The 17,763-nt window shown below is 35.3% G+C and overlaps 1 protein-coding gene across 1 annotated transcript in view; it reads left to right on the top strand.

Annotated features, from left to right (window-relative positions):
* Positions 1-7,957: 7,957 nt before the first annotated feature.
* The window catches only part of lmbrd1 (LMBR1 domain containing 1), an 85,436-nt gene continuing 75,630 nt past the window's right edge, over positions 7,958-17,763 (top strand). Inside the window, exons 1-3 of the mRNA XM_038296468.1 lie at positions 7,958-8,080; positions 9,433-9,609; positions 13,938-14,001. Of these exons, the coding sequence (XP_038152396.1) occupies positions 8,015-8,080; positions 9,433-9,609; positions 13,938-14,001 (307 nt within the window). The 5' untranslated portion in view covers positions 7,958-8,014. The remainder of the gene's footprint in view (positions 8,081-9,432; positions 9,610-13,937; positions 14,002-17,763) is intronic.

Here is a 17,763-nt window from a genome sequence, read left to right as displayed (position 1 = left end):
TTTTGTCCTGCTTAATTCATTTCTGTGTTTGGAATCTTAAGTTACTGCAAACAGAGGAAATGATGTGGATACACATATTTTAACTCCTTTCGTGGTTCGGCTCCTTCTGGAGCTTCAAGTAGAAAGACAACCCCACATTTTACTGTTCTTCAGGCTTTTATTTCAATTTAGTTTAAATTAGAAAGAAATTAAGTGTTATTTTCCCCTGAAATATAAATAATTTAAAAAGTATCTTCTTTTGGCATAGAGTAAAGTGTAAAGTCAATTGTTACTCCTAAAATCAGCTGCAAAGAAAATGACTCTGCTTGCATACATGCACTTAAGGCTTTAGAATACTGATCCTATACTACACTAAATAAGTAGTTTTTATCACGGTTTTGGGAACTTTGACTTTTTATTTGTTATTCATAATCTAATTTACTGTCTTCACAACACTTTATAAATATTCCGGGAATGGAAACCACATTCATCTGAACTAAATTCCATACTTGTCAGATTGCAAAAGAAAATATGCCATTGCTTAGCTTTGGGTGAGGCACATGAAGATGTGCAGAAGGGGTTAGGGTTGAGCGAACCTTAAAATCTTAACATACGGTAATAAAAATCTGTAGCAAGTATTTCTCTGCTAGTTCCATTAAAAATGCGCCCATACCGTAGACCAGCAGGTCATTGTAAGTCATCAGCACATCATTTCAATGAGTCAAATTCCTGTTTTTTGATGTGTGAAGCGGTAAAATTGCTCAGCAGCATTCAACAATGACTCTTGCCAGCTAATAAAAAAATAAATATTGAATACATTTGGGGTTTAAAAGTTGTAGGACTATGTTCTTAAATGCATGCTTTGTTATTTCGGTGACCTCCATATATTTCACAGGGAAACTGTCTGCATCCTGTGCATAGCTAAAACAAACAATAAAAAAAAAGATATTTGCATATTAGAAGGCTCAAATTTTTTCAGCTTGCAAATAGGGTCCAAAATGTTTGCAACATTTTTTGCTGTAAAACACTATAAGTGACTGAAAGCTAATGCGGCGCACCCCCCTAAAGACGTACCTGGGGCAAAAATATGGCGAAGGGCATCCCCTTAATGCTTTTCTCCCTTAGGAGAAGGAAGCTGTTCCACATGAATCTAAGAGTTTAATGCAGGACAATCCTGGAAGGAAGGAAAAATGGTTTTAAAGAGCAAAAAACTGTATTGGATGTTCCCTTTCCAGCTAGAGCAGGACCCAAACCAGGAGCCAGAGCTACAATGGAATGCTTGGATCACAGCGAAAGTTAGTTCAAAGGAAACCCGATGGATATTCTGATGGGAGAGTATTTCCAAAATTAAATTTTACTGAGCTTCAGCTAATTTGAAAAGACGAACAGCATAAAAACTATTACCGGTACTTATCACATGCAACAGAAAATGGAGGCATAAAACAAAATAATGGAACTATAGGTCTAAATACAAACCTGCCTCTCTTTTTATTTATTGTTTTAGACACAGCAACTGATTTTCTTTTAGCATTAAAATTAAGAACATCTTTGGGTCAAACTACCATGATAAATCCAATTTTAATATTTAAAAATGTGAAAAAGTTTATGAAGGACACATACTTCTATTGATTTCTGTGGATTTAAAGACTACAGGAAGTAATATTTTCCTCCCACAAACATAAATATAGGATAAAAATGCGAAACTTTACAGGGCAAAGAAATGTTGCCTGATAATAGCGCTTCAACCATTTTTTCCTTGCCCATGCCTTTTTTACCTTAGCCTATTGCAATGGTAATTCCTATGATACTAAAACTTTTAAAAATTTCAAACATTTTCTTCTTTTAATTTTGGCTTTTGTCATGGTGTTTTTAATGAAGCTGTTTTGCCTGGTTATCTTGGAGTTGGATTTAAGCAATTTAGACACATTGTAAAGGCCAGGTTATTCCCAAATTGAAGCTCTAAGAACTGTTACTGAGCGTACTTTCCTCTTATCATGACAATAACTTATTTAGATAAAACCATTTGTCAAGATGAAAAATAAAATAAGACAAAGCTCTGTGAAATATAGTATCTTATTGCAATAAATCGCCTATACTTTATTCTTAATCTTTGTAAGTTAGTTACCTAAACATTTTAACAGTCTTCAAATAGAGCTGCCAAGAGGAAGCACCGAATTTTTCAGCTCCAAAGCTGATATTGAAACCTGACATCAGGTGTTCTCAATCATAGCGTAGCTTTATGTTTAGAAATTTGTCATAAATTTAATTTAAATTTAAAAAAGTTAACAATATAATTTATCTCCATAAATTGTAGGATTTTTTTTTTTTAGAAGTGTATCCATTTCTTCCATTCAACTCGGTATGCTTGTATTCAGTGGATGATAACGACAGAAATCTATAAGTAAACTGACCCAACACTATCAAAAAGGAGAGCGGTGCTTTGTGCATTGAAACAAACAAGAACAGAGCCTAACCTTGTCCTCCTTACCTTAATAGAGTGCACAGAAAGACAAACCAGAGGACAAATGTAGGACTCTTCTTGCTGAGTATAGTATCTGTTTCAGCACGTGTAACATCGCATTTTAAGTGGTTATGCATGCACATAAGCTCAGCAAACACAGAGGCAAACTGCGGTTTGCTTTTGCATGTGCGCTCTATTCTTTGTATGCATGAATCATTTCATTATTGCTAAATAGGTTTTGAGGCAAAACACCTGTCTCTTTCTCCTCACAATTCACCATGTTGACATATGGCAAAGCCTCAAAGATTTCACATTATCTGTACGCCAACATCACCATTCAAGTGCACCTTTTATGTGTTCAAAGTCTGAGAACCATTAAGAAGTCTGCCTATTATTTCTGATAGCTCACCTGTGCATGAAAGCCAACAGTATCTGGATGAAATGTTTAAAATAATAACAAGATACAGTAATATGGTGGTTTGGGCTACAGCAACAGCCATGTGGGGTGACTTACTCTTCTCTCAAGGTTAATGAAGGAATACCTGTTAATGGGATAGGTAGGGTCTTGGTCATATTTATATCAATAAATATTTGTTGATTTCAACTATTGGTTACAATAAATCCAAGACAGACACAGCAGCTTCATTGATGTCTCCCATTGTATTGAAAATAAATGTATTCAGTCCAAAATACTTAATAAACCTAAATCATTTTAATTCATCTCAGAAAAGTGCCGCAAGAAAATTTTGTATTGTAATGTGATTGATTCAATTTGCTCACTAGCTTACAAAGTTTTTGATATAAATCTATCTATGTAGGGTGCAAATTTGAAAATCCCAAAGATAACATTTGGGAGGGTCTGCAAAGCTAAACTGAAGCTAAAAGGCAACAGAAGTAATGCTGTAAACTTTTCTCTATAAAGCTTTGAACACATCGAAGCACTATTCTAACTGTAAAACACTCTTTTAACCTTCATCCCTGTTTCATTCTGTTGTGTTTTTATTCTCTTTTGCTCCTTATTACAGCAACCACTAACCCCACTAAGTTAAATTTACAGTGCCTTTTCCTTTACAAAGGGAAATCTATCTATAAAGTTTGGGTTACTTTTGTATCCAGTCCCTTTCACTTTGTTAACCCTAAAAAGAATCCTGTGCAACCAGCAGTCTTCATGAATCACTGATTTTTTTAATAAAGTATAAATTAAACTGTTCTGTAAGAGGCCTTGGAGGTTTGTTAGAAAACATTGTTGAAAAAGTAACACCATAAGGACCAAAGAACACAGCAAGCATGGTTGTGAAGATGGTTTAGTTAGGTTATAAAAGAACATTAAAAGTAGAGATGCGCCGATCCATATTTAATATCAATATGAGTCCAGATAATTAAGAAAATTCCAGATTGGGTATCCTTTAAAATGATCATGATCCATAGACGCAGATATATCTACTCTATTTCTAAAATAGATTTAAGTTAGATTAAAAATCTCTTAAATAGATATGATGATAACATTAAAAAAAAGCAGAGATCTAGTATTGGAAAAGTATCGGAATCAACTGATATCCAAATGGAGGTATCTGAATTGTATTGGAAGCTTGAAAATGTGAATCAGCATCCCTAATACAAAGATATCCATGTGTAATTGAGCAATGTTCCATCTGTTACCCACAGATAGCAAAAATAGGGAACAACTGCAAACCTACAAACACATGGCTGCCTGTGCCTAAACTGGCACGCCCTGCAAGGAAAACATTAATCAAAAAAGCTACCATGAGGAGCTGCAGAGATTTACAGGTCAGATGGGGGAATTGGTCAACGTGATGATTGTTACAAATGTATTTATTACGAAATAAATTCAGCCTAATAGAAAAGTGTTGAAAAGCCGTATTTACTACTTGCAACAAACCATGAATGGTAGAATAAATCATAACTGCTCTGTTATCATGAGTCCAACACTGACAGTCGCAAGCAGCTAAAGATTGATTTGAAAACAATTAAATAAAATGTGCAAAGTGATTCAAATTTACTTTCAATAGTTGTGCTAAATACAAAGAGGCATTTTAATTACATATACAAAGAAAACTGTTGTATTTAACAAAAGCTCATTGTATCTAAAAAGCTGACTGTTATAACACCCAGTTTTGCTTTTAATGCATATTATTCACTTTTATATATTAGGTAGGCCATTTTCAGTGCTTAATCTACAGCCTACATGGCAATAATTTGGCATGAGCCCATTTTCTCAGAAAACCATAAATATCTAAATATATGTGGCATGATATTTAAACATAAATATTGTGCCAAAACACTAAAACATATCCAAATCAAGATGTTTAAGGTCTAATATAATTTGGACACAAGCCACACTGAAGAAATAATGTTTACATGTTTTTATATGTCTGCCATAAAATAAATATGTATGTTCTATATTGCTGTTCCAGAAGCGGTGTGTGAGTACTACTAACTCCACACAGTGTGGATGGTGGCCAAATGAAATAATGAACGTTCCTAGAAATGCAATAAAATTCACTTTCCTCAAAATCATGCACTTGCCAGACAAAGGGGCACAGGAACAGAGAAATGACAGATATTACCTCGTAATTACAACAATTAATCGAACATAAATGGAATACATCTACAGGAGTGGTAGTTTAGATTCCAATCACACTTTTGTATTTGGTCAGCTTACGTTTATTTCAAGTGTAGCGTTAGCCTTAAAATAACCTAAACTCTGTAAAACGCTTCATACTGATAGTATTCCTGTATTCTATAGTCTGCTTTCTGCCCCTGCATACTTGTATTTTTCCATTTGTGAGACTTTGGAGAGGGAAAGAAAATGATCATGATACTGCAGTCACTATGCTGAAGGGGTAGAACTGATGCCCTCTGTCTGAACCTATATGTCTGGCATAACATGTCCCTTAAAGTGGGATCATTAATGAGAATACGTTTAACACATTTATCACGCTATTCCATAAGTAGTGCCTGACAAAATGTAACACACTCCTTGAACCTTTTAGATTTTGTCACATTACAACTAAAACTTTATAATATTTTAATGATTTTATTTGCTAGACCAACGTAAAGTCGTCAGAAATTGAAATGTTGAATTATAAATGTTACTCAGCATTTTTGTTTGCAAAATAAATATTAATATTTCTTGCACATGCCCTTCCCCTTTTATGATTCCATATTAGCCCGCCTATTGTCACAGAACAGCTTGCCGCAACGAGTCTGAGGATGCAAATTTTCTAATCATTCTAAATTTATATTTGTTTTTAGATATGAACTTTGACTAGGACATTTGAACTCATGAATATGCTATGATCTAATCCATTTTGCTCTATCACAATATTTCGCTTGTCCTTTACATAAACACTGACCAGCTTTTCTTTCCCTTTAGATCTCAGTTCATGTTTAGCTGCACTTTGAATAGTTCAGCTTTGGTCTGAATTTTCCTGAGCATCTTCTATCACATGTTGTTTGTGTTTCTTATAGGGAAAATGCAAATTTGTATTTAGGGCTTTTTATGGCTTTCATATTACCACTCTTGTGTGAAATCCAGATTTGGGGAATTTTTTGCCCTGTCATCATATTCTTCCACATGTGCTGGTGATCTCTGCCCTTCTTGCATAGTTTATATGGACCATTTAGCAGCTTCTCTTGCTAATCTTCTCCTTGCTTTTCCTGTATGTGCATGTCTTGCTTGGTTTTTAGCTGTAACATACTCTTTCCATTTTCAAATGAAAGAGGATATGTTCAGGGTTTAGGATGTTGTTTTATACCCTAACATGGCTTTAAACTCCTCCATAAATTAAACTCTCATCTTTCTGGTGTGTTACTCTGTCTTCAGTGTGCTCTTTGTTCACTGATGATGAACACACCTCTGAGGGATTCACAGAACAGCTGTATTTATATTGAGGTTGAATTACATACAGATGGACACAATTTGGCAATTTTGTTCTTTTTCTAAGAAAAAAAAGGGGGAACCTGAATGCAGATCACACTCCTGAGATTTATTCGTAGAAAACATCAAAACATAAATAACCTTTAAAACACTGACAGCATGCAAGATAGCTCTAGGCTCATGCGTGCTTTTACAAAGCATTTAGTTGTGAAATAAAAATAAATGTGAAACAAGCTATTCTGTCTTAAAGTAATAATGGAGACAACTGCTGTGTTGCTTATTGAATTTTCTGCCTGACTTACTTTTATAATTTAGCCATGATTGATATATGTACTTAATGTGTCTTGGTTTTTTTTGGATTGTTAAGCGTGCAATAAATGGTTATTTGCCATGAAAATAGAAAAAAAAAACATTTCAAAATCACATTTGAAATATATTTACCATACAAACACTACATCACTTAAAATAAACAATATGAAACAGACAAAGGATGGTGCAATTTTGCTATATTTTAAGGAAGAGGATGAGGGCCACTGAAAAAATAAAATGTTAACTGATTTTTAAATACTATTTCAGTTTAACATGGGAAAAAAAATCAGAATTCTGACTTTAATTTCAGAATTCTGACTTTTTTTCCCTTTGAATTCTGACTTAAATCTCAGAATTCTGACTTTTTTTCCCTTTGAATTCTGACTTAAATCTCAGAATTCTGACTTTTTTCTCCGAATTCTGACTTAAATCTCAAAATTCTGACTGACTGGCAGCTAACAAACATGTTAGCATCAAGCTGTAGCCATGTTTGTTTAAGAGACTAGCTCTCTTGTTTTAATCACCTTCTGCTCCTCCGTTAATGAAATAGCATCACTGGGGACCCCTTGGGCACGTAAAAAGTTGCCTAATTTTGTCATTTTTCAACAATGTGTTACTGGCCCTCCCAAAAAACTTACTTCTTTGTCAGTGAAGCTGAGTGCTCCTACATCTCTCCTTCATGGTAACCATCTACATTACGATCCAAATTTCTGAGATTAAAGTAAGAATTTGGAAAAAAAAAAAAAGTCAGAATGCTGAGAAAAAAGTCAGGATTCTGAGATTAAAGTCAGAATTCTGACATTAGTCATTCTGACATTAGTCAGAATTCTGAGAAAGAAGTCAGAATTCTGAAATTAAGGTCAGAATTCTGAGATTAGTGTCAGAATTCTGAGGAAAAAAGTCAGAATTATGAGATTAAAATCAGAATTCTGAGAAAAAGGTGAGAATTCTGAGAAAAAAGTCAGAATTTTGAGATTAAAGTCCGAATTCTCAATTTTTTTTCTCAGATTATGCTGAAATAAAATTTAAAAATCAGTTAACTTTTTTTTGGTTTTGTTCAGTGGCCCTAATCCTCTTCCATAACATTTTTTTCTAGTCTTGACTGTACATTTTTTGTAAGCCACAGAATGATTTATTACATTTTCACAAAAAAAAATCCTTATGCTCATGATAAATATTTCTCCATTTCGCCTTACAAAGGGGATTTTCCCAAAGCTTTATTTTTATTTCCACGCCTAAACACTCGCGGGGCTCAGCAAAAACAAGCCTGGGCTCCAAACTATCCCGACAAATATCTGCGTGCCGGAGCACGCACGGCGGTGACGTAACATGAACACGTGGGTTTGTTGTTACAGGAAGTAAAGATGGCGGCTCAGTCCTTACTCTCAGAGTCTGCGATCGGATGGTCAATTTTCACTGTTGTTCTCTTGGTAAGCACTTTAACACATATATTTACCCCATAAAGTAGCTAACCGCGCTGTAAATGGCTATAATTCGACTTGTTCCAGAAGGTTCTTTAGGTTTTAGGTGCTGTTATCCAACGCAGTGAGGCTTCAGCGCATTGACGCCACTACTGGCTTTAGCTATGTTTAGCCATGACACACTTTCAGGCTCGTTGCTCTCTTTAAATCATCACTTTACTGAATTCGACTATAAAACCCCACAATTTATACAAATGCTTTATTATATATAACTTGTATGTATTTATGTTCAGATATAGTCTTTTCTCTGGTAAGTTTTCTCTGATGTAATGAATAGTCACATGATTGATAAAAGATTATGGTGGACCAATGCCTTCTCTTGGCTGTCCACCTTCCAGAGCTCCCTGGGATCTTATTTGAATGCAAAGGCTGCGTCTTTACCTGGCAGTGCAAGCAGCCAGAGGCTTAAAGCTGGGGGCCTTTAATTGATTGATCCTGTCTGTGAATGGCAGTCCTTGATATTAAGTAGCCTTTGTTTGCAGTGCCCTCACTTCCAGCAGTTTGTGTGTCTGGAATACGACCTTGCCATTTTGAAACTTTCTTTTTTTTCCTTAAGTTTTAAAATATTTTAGTGCTTCATTTACACCCCCCAGAAGTTTCTCTCCCATTGCATCATTGTTGACCTAGTTCATTAGGAATACTTTCTTGAAGATATAATTTTGCTTCATATTAGCTTGCAACTTTGTGTTGCATATTTTTACTAATTCTGTGATGAAAAAAAAAAAAAAAAAAGAAATGAAATTGATTAGCTGTCTCTGAGCAGTTTGCACCCACATTTCAGATTATTTCTGGAGATGCACTGATTTCTTTGCAGTAATCTAGAATGCTGTCTCGTTAAAAAGCCTCTTTCTGCATTTCAGTTTTTATTATCCTATTTCATTCAATTTTAGCTTTAAATATGAACTTTTTTATAGATGATGTATCTTTTAGGGCCCTTGCCCTAGAAAGATAAAAAATAAATAAATAAAAGATACTAAAATTGTGCTACAACATAAGAGTAAAGAAGAGAGGATGATGGATATTTTCAAAATCCTAGTGCAGCATTTTTTAAAAGTGGTAACTTATTAACTCTTAAAGGTTGGATTTCAATCTGGAAAGACAAAGTTTTTTTATTTTAGTTAAATTAGAAAAAGTAAATACAGAATTTTCCTTGATATTTAAAAATCATAGACACATTGTGTTAATTATATGAAACACAATATCTCTATTTGTTTTTTGTTTCATTAACTGCGAGTTAAATAAATAAAGCACAATTGTTCAAAAGATTTTTAATCTTAACTACTATCTTCTTTTTTGTTCAGGCAATCTTGGCTTTCTGCTGGATCTACATTCGCAAATTTCAGAGTCGGCAAGACAGTGAGGTGGTTTCAACTATCACGGCAATATGTGCACTGGCCATTGCTTTGATAACCTCGGCTCTCCTACCAGTCGACATATTTCTTGTTTCATACATGAAATATCCCAACGGTACCTATAAGGTCAGTGCCTGTTCTCTTAATAGCTACTGTGAAATTAGTTTGAAAGCAACATGATTGGTGAACATTGGTAGAGAATATTTTTTAAAGTTCTCTTAATCTTGATTTTCTTCCTGTAGTTAATATGAATTAAGTGTTTTTTTTTAAGTTCAGTTGTTTACTTCTAGCTCCTTTTGCACCCTAAATCATTGTCTCTTGGTCAGGGATGTCCTGATCCGATATAACCCAAAAAAAGGATTGGAATATATCCGCCGGCATTTCAAATCTTCGATTTAAGCAATAAATCTGATTGAAGTTTATGTGACCCATTAATAATAGCTACTCAAATATTCCCATACTTATTGTTGACTAATATTACTTTTATTAAATGTTTTATTAGGGCATCTCTGCTCTTTGCTTTAATGTAAACAAAGAATAAAAAATTTACTGCAAAAAGACGTTTTTTTTTCTTTGCCACATAGTTATAGTTGGGTAAAGAAGAATCTTTGATGGTGTTGTCATGGTGTTATGGAAGATCATTCATTAAATAATTTTAAAGATTTTCTAAATGTTTTCATCAAAGTATGTTCAGATATATTTCTGCCAACTTCAACATTTTCACCAGTCCTTTTTTTTCTAAACCTAAATTGTTTTTAATTTTTTTTTTAAATATTTCTAAACTCTAGTGGTCTTTATTTTGTTATTTTTTTTAAAAGTATGTAGACAGGAAAGTGTGTTTTTAAGGGAGTGAAGAGGCATTCAGCAAAGGTCCGCGGGACAGGGAATCGAACCAGTGACAGCCGGAAGATGGGTCATTCGTCAACTCCACACCATAGCAGCACCCCTGAACCTCAGTTTTTTTGATCAATTAGGGTTACAAGAAGTATTTATGTTTGGTAAATGTAAGGAGAGACTGATTTTATTTTTTTGTTTTATTCATAAATATATATCCACCATTTTACTATGCCTTTTATGTAAGATTTGCAAAACCTTGAAGATGGTGTAATAGCTTTGTAAGCTTTTGATACTAACTCCAAAGCAATTTTTTTAACTGAAGGCTGCAAATGCACCCAGTAAGTTAAAGTTGGGCAAATATAGGTCTTTTAAATCGACAATAACCCTTAACATTAAGCCTAAAGAGAAAGAATCTGATGGATTTAGGGCAACAAAGTCAATTTTCATAGTGGCCATAACGAAACCCTAATCTCTGGGCATGAAAAAACTGGAAACTTAAAAGAGATGTATTAGTAGAGAACTCTTGAGGATACCCAAAAGATTTTACCTTAGTCAAACTGTTTAGACTCAACTTTTTGCTGTTTTCTAACCCAGGAATGAACTACTACAGAGAAGCAGACTTCTGAATTTGAAGTAAAAGAAAAATCTAAAAAATATATTCTTGCGGCATTTATTATTGTTTATTATATACACTGGTCAAGAAATAAAGAGAACACATAAACAACACAATATAACTTCAGACGAATCAAATTTCTGTGAAATCAAAATGAAGGCAACAATGACAATCAATGCCACATGCTGTTGTGCAAGTGGAATAGACGATAGGTGGAAAAGCAAGACACACTCAATAAAACAGTGGTTTTGTGGGTGGGAACCAAAGACCACTTCTCAGTACCTATGGTTTCTGGCTCATGTTGTCACTTTTGAATGTTGGTGGTGCTTTCAAACTCATGTTAGCATGAGATTGACTTAACAACCCACATAAGTGGCTCAGGTAGTGCAGCTCATCCAGCATGGCATGTTAATAGGAGCTGTGTCAAGGTTTACTGTGTCTGTCAACGTAGTGTCCAGAGGGTGGAGGTGCTACCAGGAGACAGGCCAGTACATCAGGAGACATAGAGGAGGCCATAGGAGTAGGCCTGTCGCGATAGTCAATAAATCAATTAATCGCACGATAAATAAAAATTATCCACCTCATTTAATTTATCGGCTATATCGTCTCTGCCTGTGTTTTTTCTCCTATTGATGACGCTGGATGAAAAGGCTTAACTCCGGTGCTATCTACTGACCCCTCCCCTTCCTCATTTTTGAGGAGGGAGGAGGAGGAGGGGACTATCGCATCAGGTAGTCAGCGCGCATCATTTTGTACTTCTGCAGCTTTAGAGCCCCATGAGGAGTTAAAGGAGACAGCGAGGTAAAAAAAAACCCACATCTTATTTTGGGGGGAAAAAGCTCGAAATGGAACTGGTTTGAAAGCCGAGCGCAACAGCAGCAGTGTGGGAGTATTTTGGATTCAAACCAAATGACCAAGGCGAACCGCTGAACCTATGCGAGCCAGTATATTGCATTTGTCATAAAACAGTAGCAACTAAGAGCAGCAATACAACCAACCTACACATGCACCTAAAGCACAACCACCCAGCAAAGTTTCTCTAGCTGGAAACAAAAAGTACAAGCGGTGGCCCGTCTGTGTCTTCAAGTTTGCGACAGTCCACCATCACTGAAGCAATTAATCGACAGGCAGCATATAAAAAGAACGGCGCAAAGTGGCGTGCGGCCGCGCGCTCACAAACAGCGTAGTTCATTTAATTGCTAAAGAGATGCTTCCATTTAATATTGTTGATTAGCCGGCATTTCGAAAAATGTTCCAGACATTTGATAGACAGTATGAATTCCCAGGAAAAAAAACATATCACCAACGTGATATTTTGTATATATGTTTTTATTTTCACTGTGGTTTTATCTTGTGTTTAGTTTTTATTCAAGTGTATTTTAAGTTAACAGAGACTGAGAGTCCATTTGATTTTTACTTCTTGTTTTAATTTGTTAACCAGTTCCAGTGTTAAGTGTTCTGTTGAAAATAAAGTGTGTTTATCTTTGGCAGGAAAATGCATGCATTATTACGTCATTTCCATTAAATCAGTGTAAAAAGGTCTTCAAACAATATTATCGTTTATCGCAATCATTTTTGAGACAATTAATCTTTCTGCAAAATTTGTTATCGTGACAGGCCTACATAGGAGGGCATCAACCTAGCAGCAGGGCCACTAATTCCACCTTTCTGCAAGGAAGAACAGGAGGAGCTCTCCCAGAGCTCTGCAAAATGACCTGCAAACAGCAACAAATATGCATGTGTCTGCACAAACGGTTAGAAACCAACTCCATGAGGATGGTATGAAGGCCCATCCACAAATGGGCATTGTGCTCACAGCCTAACACCGTGCAGGACGCTTGACATTTGCTATTCACCAGGATTGGAAAATTCGCCTCTGGCACCCTGTGCTCTTCAAAGATAAGCACAAGTGACAGATATGACAGAGTCTGGAGACACTGCATAGAGTGATCTGCTGCCTACCACATCCTTCAGCATGACCAGTTTTGCAGTGGGTTAGTAATGCTTTGGGGTGGCATTTCTCTGGAGGGCCATCTCTGCCATCCATATTCTCGTAAGAGACACCCTGATGGCCATTGCATACCGAAATGAGATCCTCAGACCCTTTGTGAGACCATATGCTGGTGTGGTCGGCCCTGGGTTCCTCTTAATGCAGGACAATGCTAGACCTCATGTTGCTGGAGTGTGTCAGCAGTTCCTGTAAGATGGAGGTATTGAAGCTATGGACTGCCCATTACCCAGTTCTGAATCTGTTTGAGTACATCTGGGAGATCATGTCTAGATCCATCTAGCAATGTCAAATTGCACCACAGACTGACCAGGGATTGGCAGATGTTTTAGTCCAGGTCTGGGAGGAGAACCTTCAGGAGACCATGTGCCACCTCATCAGGAGCATTCCCAGGCATTGTAGGGAGGTGATACAGGCAGGTGAAGGCCACACACAATACAGAGCTTCATTTTGAGACGTTTGAAGGACATTTCATCCAAGTTGGATCAGCCTGTTGGTTTTTTTCCACTTTAAATGTGAATTTTTTACTTCAAATTCATGCCTCCATTGATTAATAAATTTGATTTACATTGATTATTTTGGGGGGGGGGCTTTTGCTTTTAGCACATTCAACTTTGTACAAAACAAAGTATTCAATGAGATTACTTCATTCATTCAGATCTAGGATGCGTTATGAGTCTTCCCTTTCATTTTTTGAGCATTGATCTTTTTGGTAATCCCAATGCTTCCAAAATGGGACATTTAATCTTTATCATATTAACAGTGTTATTTATAGTGTTTACATTTGTTTCCAAAGTCCTTATCTAAGGAGCATTAAGAGCAATAGCCATATACTTATTAGGGCGGCATAAACTACTTATTTTCTATTGTCTTAGTGAATTATATATGGACTCTTATTTTTGCTTATCCTCACTCTGTGATGGTGTTAAAACTGACATCCAATTGTTTGTTATTACATCTGTGAAGCCAAATGAAATTTGTCCTTGTGTTTTACAGGAATGGGCAGCAAACAATGAGACAAGAAGCCAGATTGAAGCCACTGTGTTGTATGGTTATTACAGTAAGTCTTTTCTATTAAATGTTAATGAAAAATGAAATAAAAAGGTTTAAGTGATAAGTGTACATGTTTGTGTAGCTGGCATTGTTTACCTTTAAATATAGGTGGGAGTATCCCATATCTCGCCATACAATACCTAACAGCTGGGGTCTGTCTTACAAATTCATCAATTCCAGGTGGTTGGCACACAATCTATTCACAATTCATGCTGGTCTTAAGTGATTTTTATTTTTTTCACATGGTGACTCATTTACACTTATGGTGTGCTATAGATCTCTTTAGCAGAGGTAACAAAAAAAAAGAAAAGAAAACCTTGCAGCTGTTTCCTTCTGAAACAATTTTGGTGTTTTAAATGGCTTATTTGAAACACTGCAATTCCAGCAGATAATATATTAAAAAAATATATTATGCTATACAGGTTAAAGCTGTTACACTGACTATTTTTGCTGTTAAAGGAATTGATACTTTCTTTTGAAATTCTCTTTAATTTGAACAGAAAAAGAAAAAATATATATATTTAGTAGAAAAAGGAAAAAAACAAACAAAATATAGTTAAGATAGGATAATAAACCAACAGATGATATGCTGTTGCTGTAATTGAAATAAATTCCTCTTGATTCTTGTAGACTCAAAAGTGAATAATGCCTTATTATTTACTGGGTTCCTATGTGTCCTTAATTATTTGATAGTTTGTGATTTGGAAAAAATAAGTTCAAGAATGCCACAAAAAGCTATAAAATGACTTCAGGGCGACTGCTGTCAGTGTGTCAATATTTTTTGTTTATTCGTTGCTGCTTTCTTGTGCTTCCTCCTTGCAGCCAGTGTAGTTATCTTGTGTGTAACTGCAGATGCATCGGTTCATACAATGTTCTCGCTGGTGACTGATATTTTTGCCCGCACTTTGAGTCGGAGTCATCGGGTCTATGTGTAACTGCAATGCAGAGAGAATGTAAATATTAGGATGTCTGGCTTTCCTAAAGAAGCTATCCTGAGTGATTGTCAAAGAACACAAAAAAATGAGCAGGTGCAGAATCTGCTGCAAATAGATCAACTAGCATAAGAGTCGCTACCATAATGAACAAAGCTGCTGATGCTGTTTCAGACATAATTAATATACAGTTAAACTACCAGGTTGTAAAGAGGCCAGTCACTCCCAGATTTCCAGAATATCTGCCTGTGGTTTTATATCTAAAGAATTTTAATGCCAAAATTTCTTTTTAAATTGTGACATTACAATTTATTAGATTTATGTAAATGTGTGTATAAATGTAAATGTATATATTTGTTTCCTATAGAAGTACTGTTCTTGTAACGTAGGTGTTCAAACAATTTTATATTTACTATATTTTCCCTGGAATTTTAATTATCTCCATTGCTGTGACTTCAACAGGTGAGTTTATAGTTTGATGAAGTGTGAAATTATGCGCACGTGTCATTTATGCTGATTGTGACTGATTGTTACAAACTCAAAGCAAGAAAAGGGAAATCCTGAACTCTCAAGCTCTTAATCAAGATTTGTTAATTGTGGTTATGTAGTTTAGAAAGTCCTAATCGTTGTTTTTGAAATAAAATTGGAGGGTCAAGTGCTTATTTTCCTATTAAAATAGGGTTTTACATTCCTCTTTAAAAGATTGCTTAAAGATAAAGAGGATTTTTTTCTTTGCTCATTCTTGATTTTAATTTTCTATCATTGACTTTGTTCCTGGATGTTGTCTGCTCAATTTGTTTTTTTAGTTGCCATTGTTACTTCCCAGTGTGGTGTTCACCACTTCAGGACATTTAGAAATTTTAAAATGTGTTTTATAAATACATTTGAGTTCTTGTTTCTTCCATGTGCAGCCTTTGAAGTTGTCTTAAAAAATGCTGTGTGTTTTATCATGATTTGCATCTATCTTCTGTTCTTAAAATGTGCCTAGATTGTGTACTGTAGAGTTGTTCCCTATGGTTTGCCTTCATTGTGAGAATAATTGTTACGGGGCATTGATTATTGCTACAACTTCAATGAAGAAAGCAGTTCAGAGTCCAGTTCTTAAAGCATTGGAAGATTGGGAAAGTTAAGATAATATAGGACATGTACCAGTTTTCTGTGTTGGCTGGGACTGTATAACCTTTAGCAAGCAGCTTTCCTGAAGGCCACTGGTGAAAGGGCAATTTTAGATATTAAACGGTCTTCCTCTGTATTTTGGAATCTGTCGGCACACAAGAATTCCAACTCTTCACCTTCTGACCAATGAAATGTTATCAGAGTCCATCTATGACCCAAAGACTCCACTGAGCATGTGAGTCATTGTTGCACACTTTTCTACAAAACACTTCTGGTAAAAAAGGAAAGGTTAGATTATGGTGTTTACAAGGTAATATTGTCCTGTCATTACTTTCAACATTACAGTTATTTATAGCTGTTTATTTAGTCTATTTTTATAGTGCTACAGTTCTTTGTTCAGAATCGACACATAAATGATTTAAGATGGAGGCTGACCTTTGCCTGTACTACTGTGTCAAACTGACACCAGTTGATGCCTACATCTAATGAACAATATCATCTTTGTTTATGTGAAGAACTGGACTAATTACAGCAATGAGATTCATTGTTATCATTTGAAGGATCTTTTAATCTCTTTATTTTAGAATAAAATGGAATTGAATGGCGTTAATAGAGCTGATGATTTTCACATCATTGGGCAGATCCAGATAGAAGCCTCTCTATCAACACATCCCAGGTGATGTTCATTATAGTAAATCCATTCATATGTCCTGCTGGGTGAATAAGTTATTACCTCTAACTTACATTAGTCCAATCCTAGTCATCATTAACAGAGTTTCTGCTTGTTCTTGTGCACACCACACACCCAGCTTCCCTTCTCACGTTGACTCTGTTGCTGCTCTTGCTGTGCTTCCTATTGTAGCCCTGTTGAAGTGTTCAGTGTTAATTTCCAGGTATAATCAAAGCAGCCCTATGAGCACCTACTGCACTGTGGTACTGGGCCTCTAGACATCTGCTCTGCACCACACCTGTTGTGCAGCTCTGAAGACAAATGTGAACAAATAATATTTTTTCTTACTTTTTTTTTTTACTTTTTTTTTTTACTTTTTTTTTTACTCTGTCAGGTTAATTGGAGCAAAAAAGAATCTAATATATATTTATAAATATATATATATTTTTTACCTAAATGTTTCTTTTTTAAAGAACTTTCTCAGCAAACTGACTATTTTTGCTGTTAATGAACCAATTTGATTTTAAGGACTGTCAGGAGGCGGGACAGAAACCCATATCACGGGGAAACCTGGGTTATTCTAAGACTCCCTGTTAGCAAAGCTAACATGCTTGCTGCTTAGCTGTTCTAATCGATGAATAGCTTAACGGATGGACGGACGGATAGATTTTTAAAATAAAACCTAAAAAATTGGGCACACCCTATGCAATGTATGCCTAAATCAAAAATTTTCTAATTGTTTACTTTTGATCAGGTTATATGGAGAGGGTGTTCAGTATGTGCAATACAACACAAGTATATCTGAGTGTTTATCTTAATCCATTTTTTTTTTTTAACAGACACTTAGTCTACTTCAAGTGTCTGTTTTCTCCAATCCAGGGCTATTCAGAAAATATCAGCTCAAGTCTAATGGTGCATCTACAGGTGCTGGTCATAAAATTAGAATATCATGAAAAAGTAGATTGATTTCAGTAATTCCATTTAAAAAGTGAAACTTGTATATTATATTCATACATTACATACAAACTCATATATTTCAGATGTTTATTTT

This window comes from Cyprinodon tularosa, unplaced genomic scaffold (genome assembly GCF_016077235.1).
Source record: "Cyprinodon tularosa strain WSP-4 unplaced genomic scaffold, ASM1607723v1 ctg37, whole genome shotgun sequence".
NCBI classification, from domain to species: Eukaryota; Metazoa; Chordata; class Actinopteri; order Cyprinodontiformes; family Cyprinodontidae; genus Cyprinodon; species Cyprinodon tularosa.
Note: the sequence above shows the minus strand (reverse complement) of the source record. Positions and strands in the feature narration are given on the sequence as shown.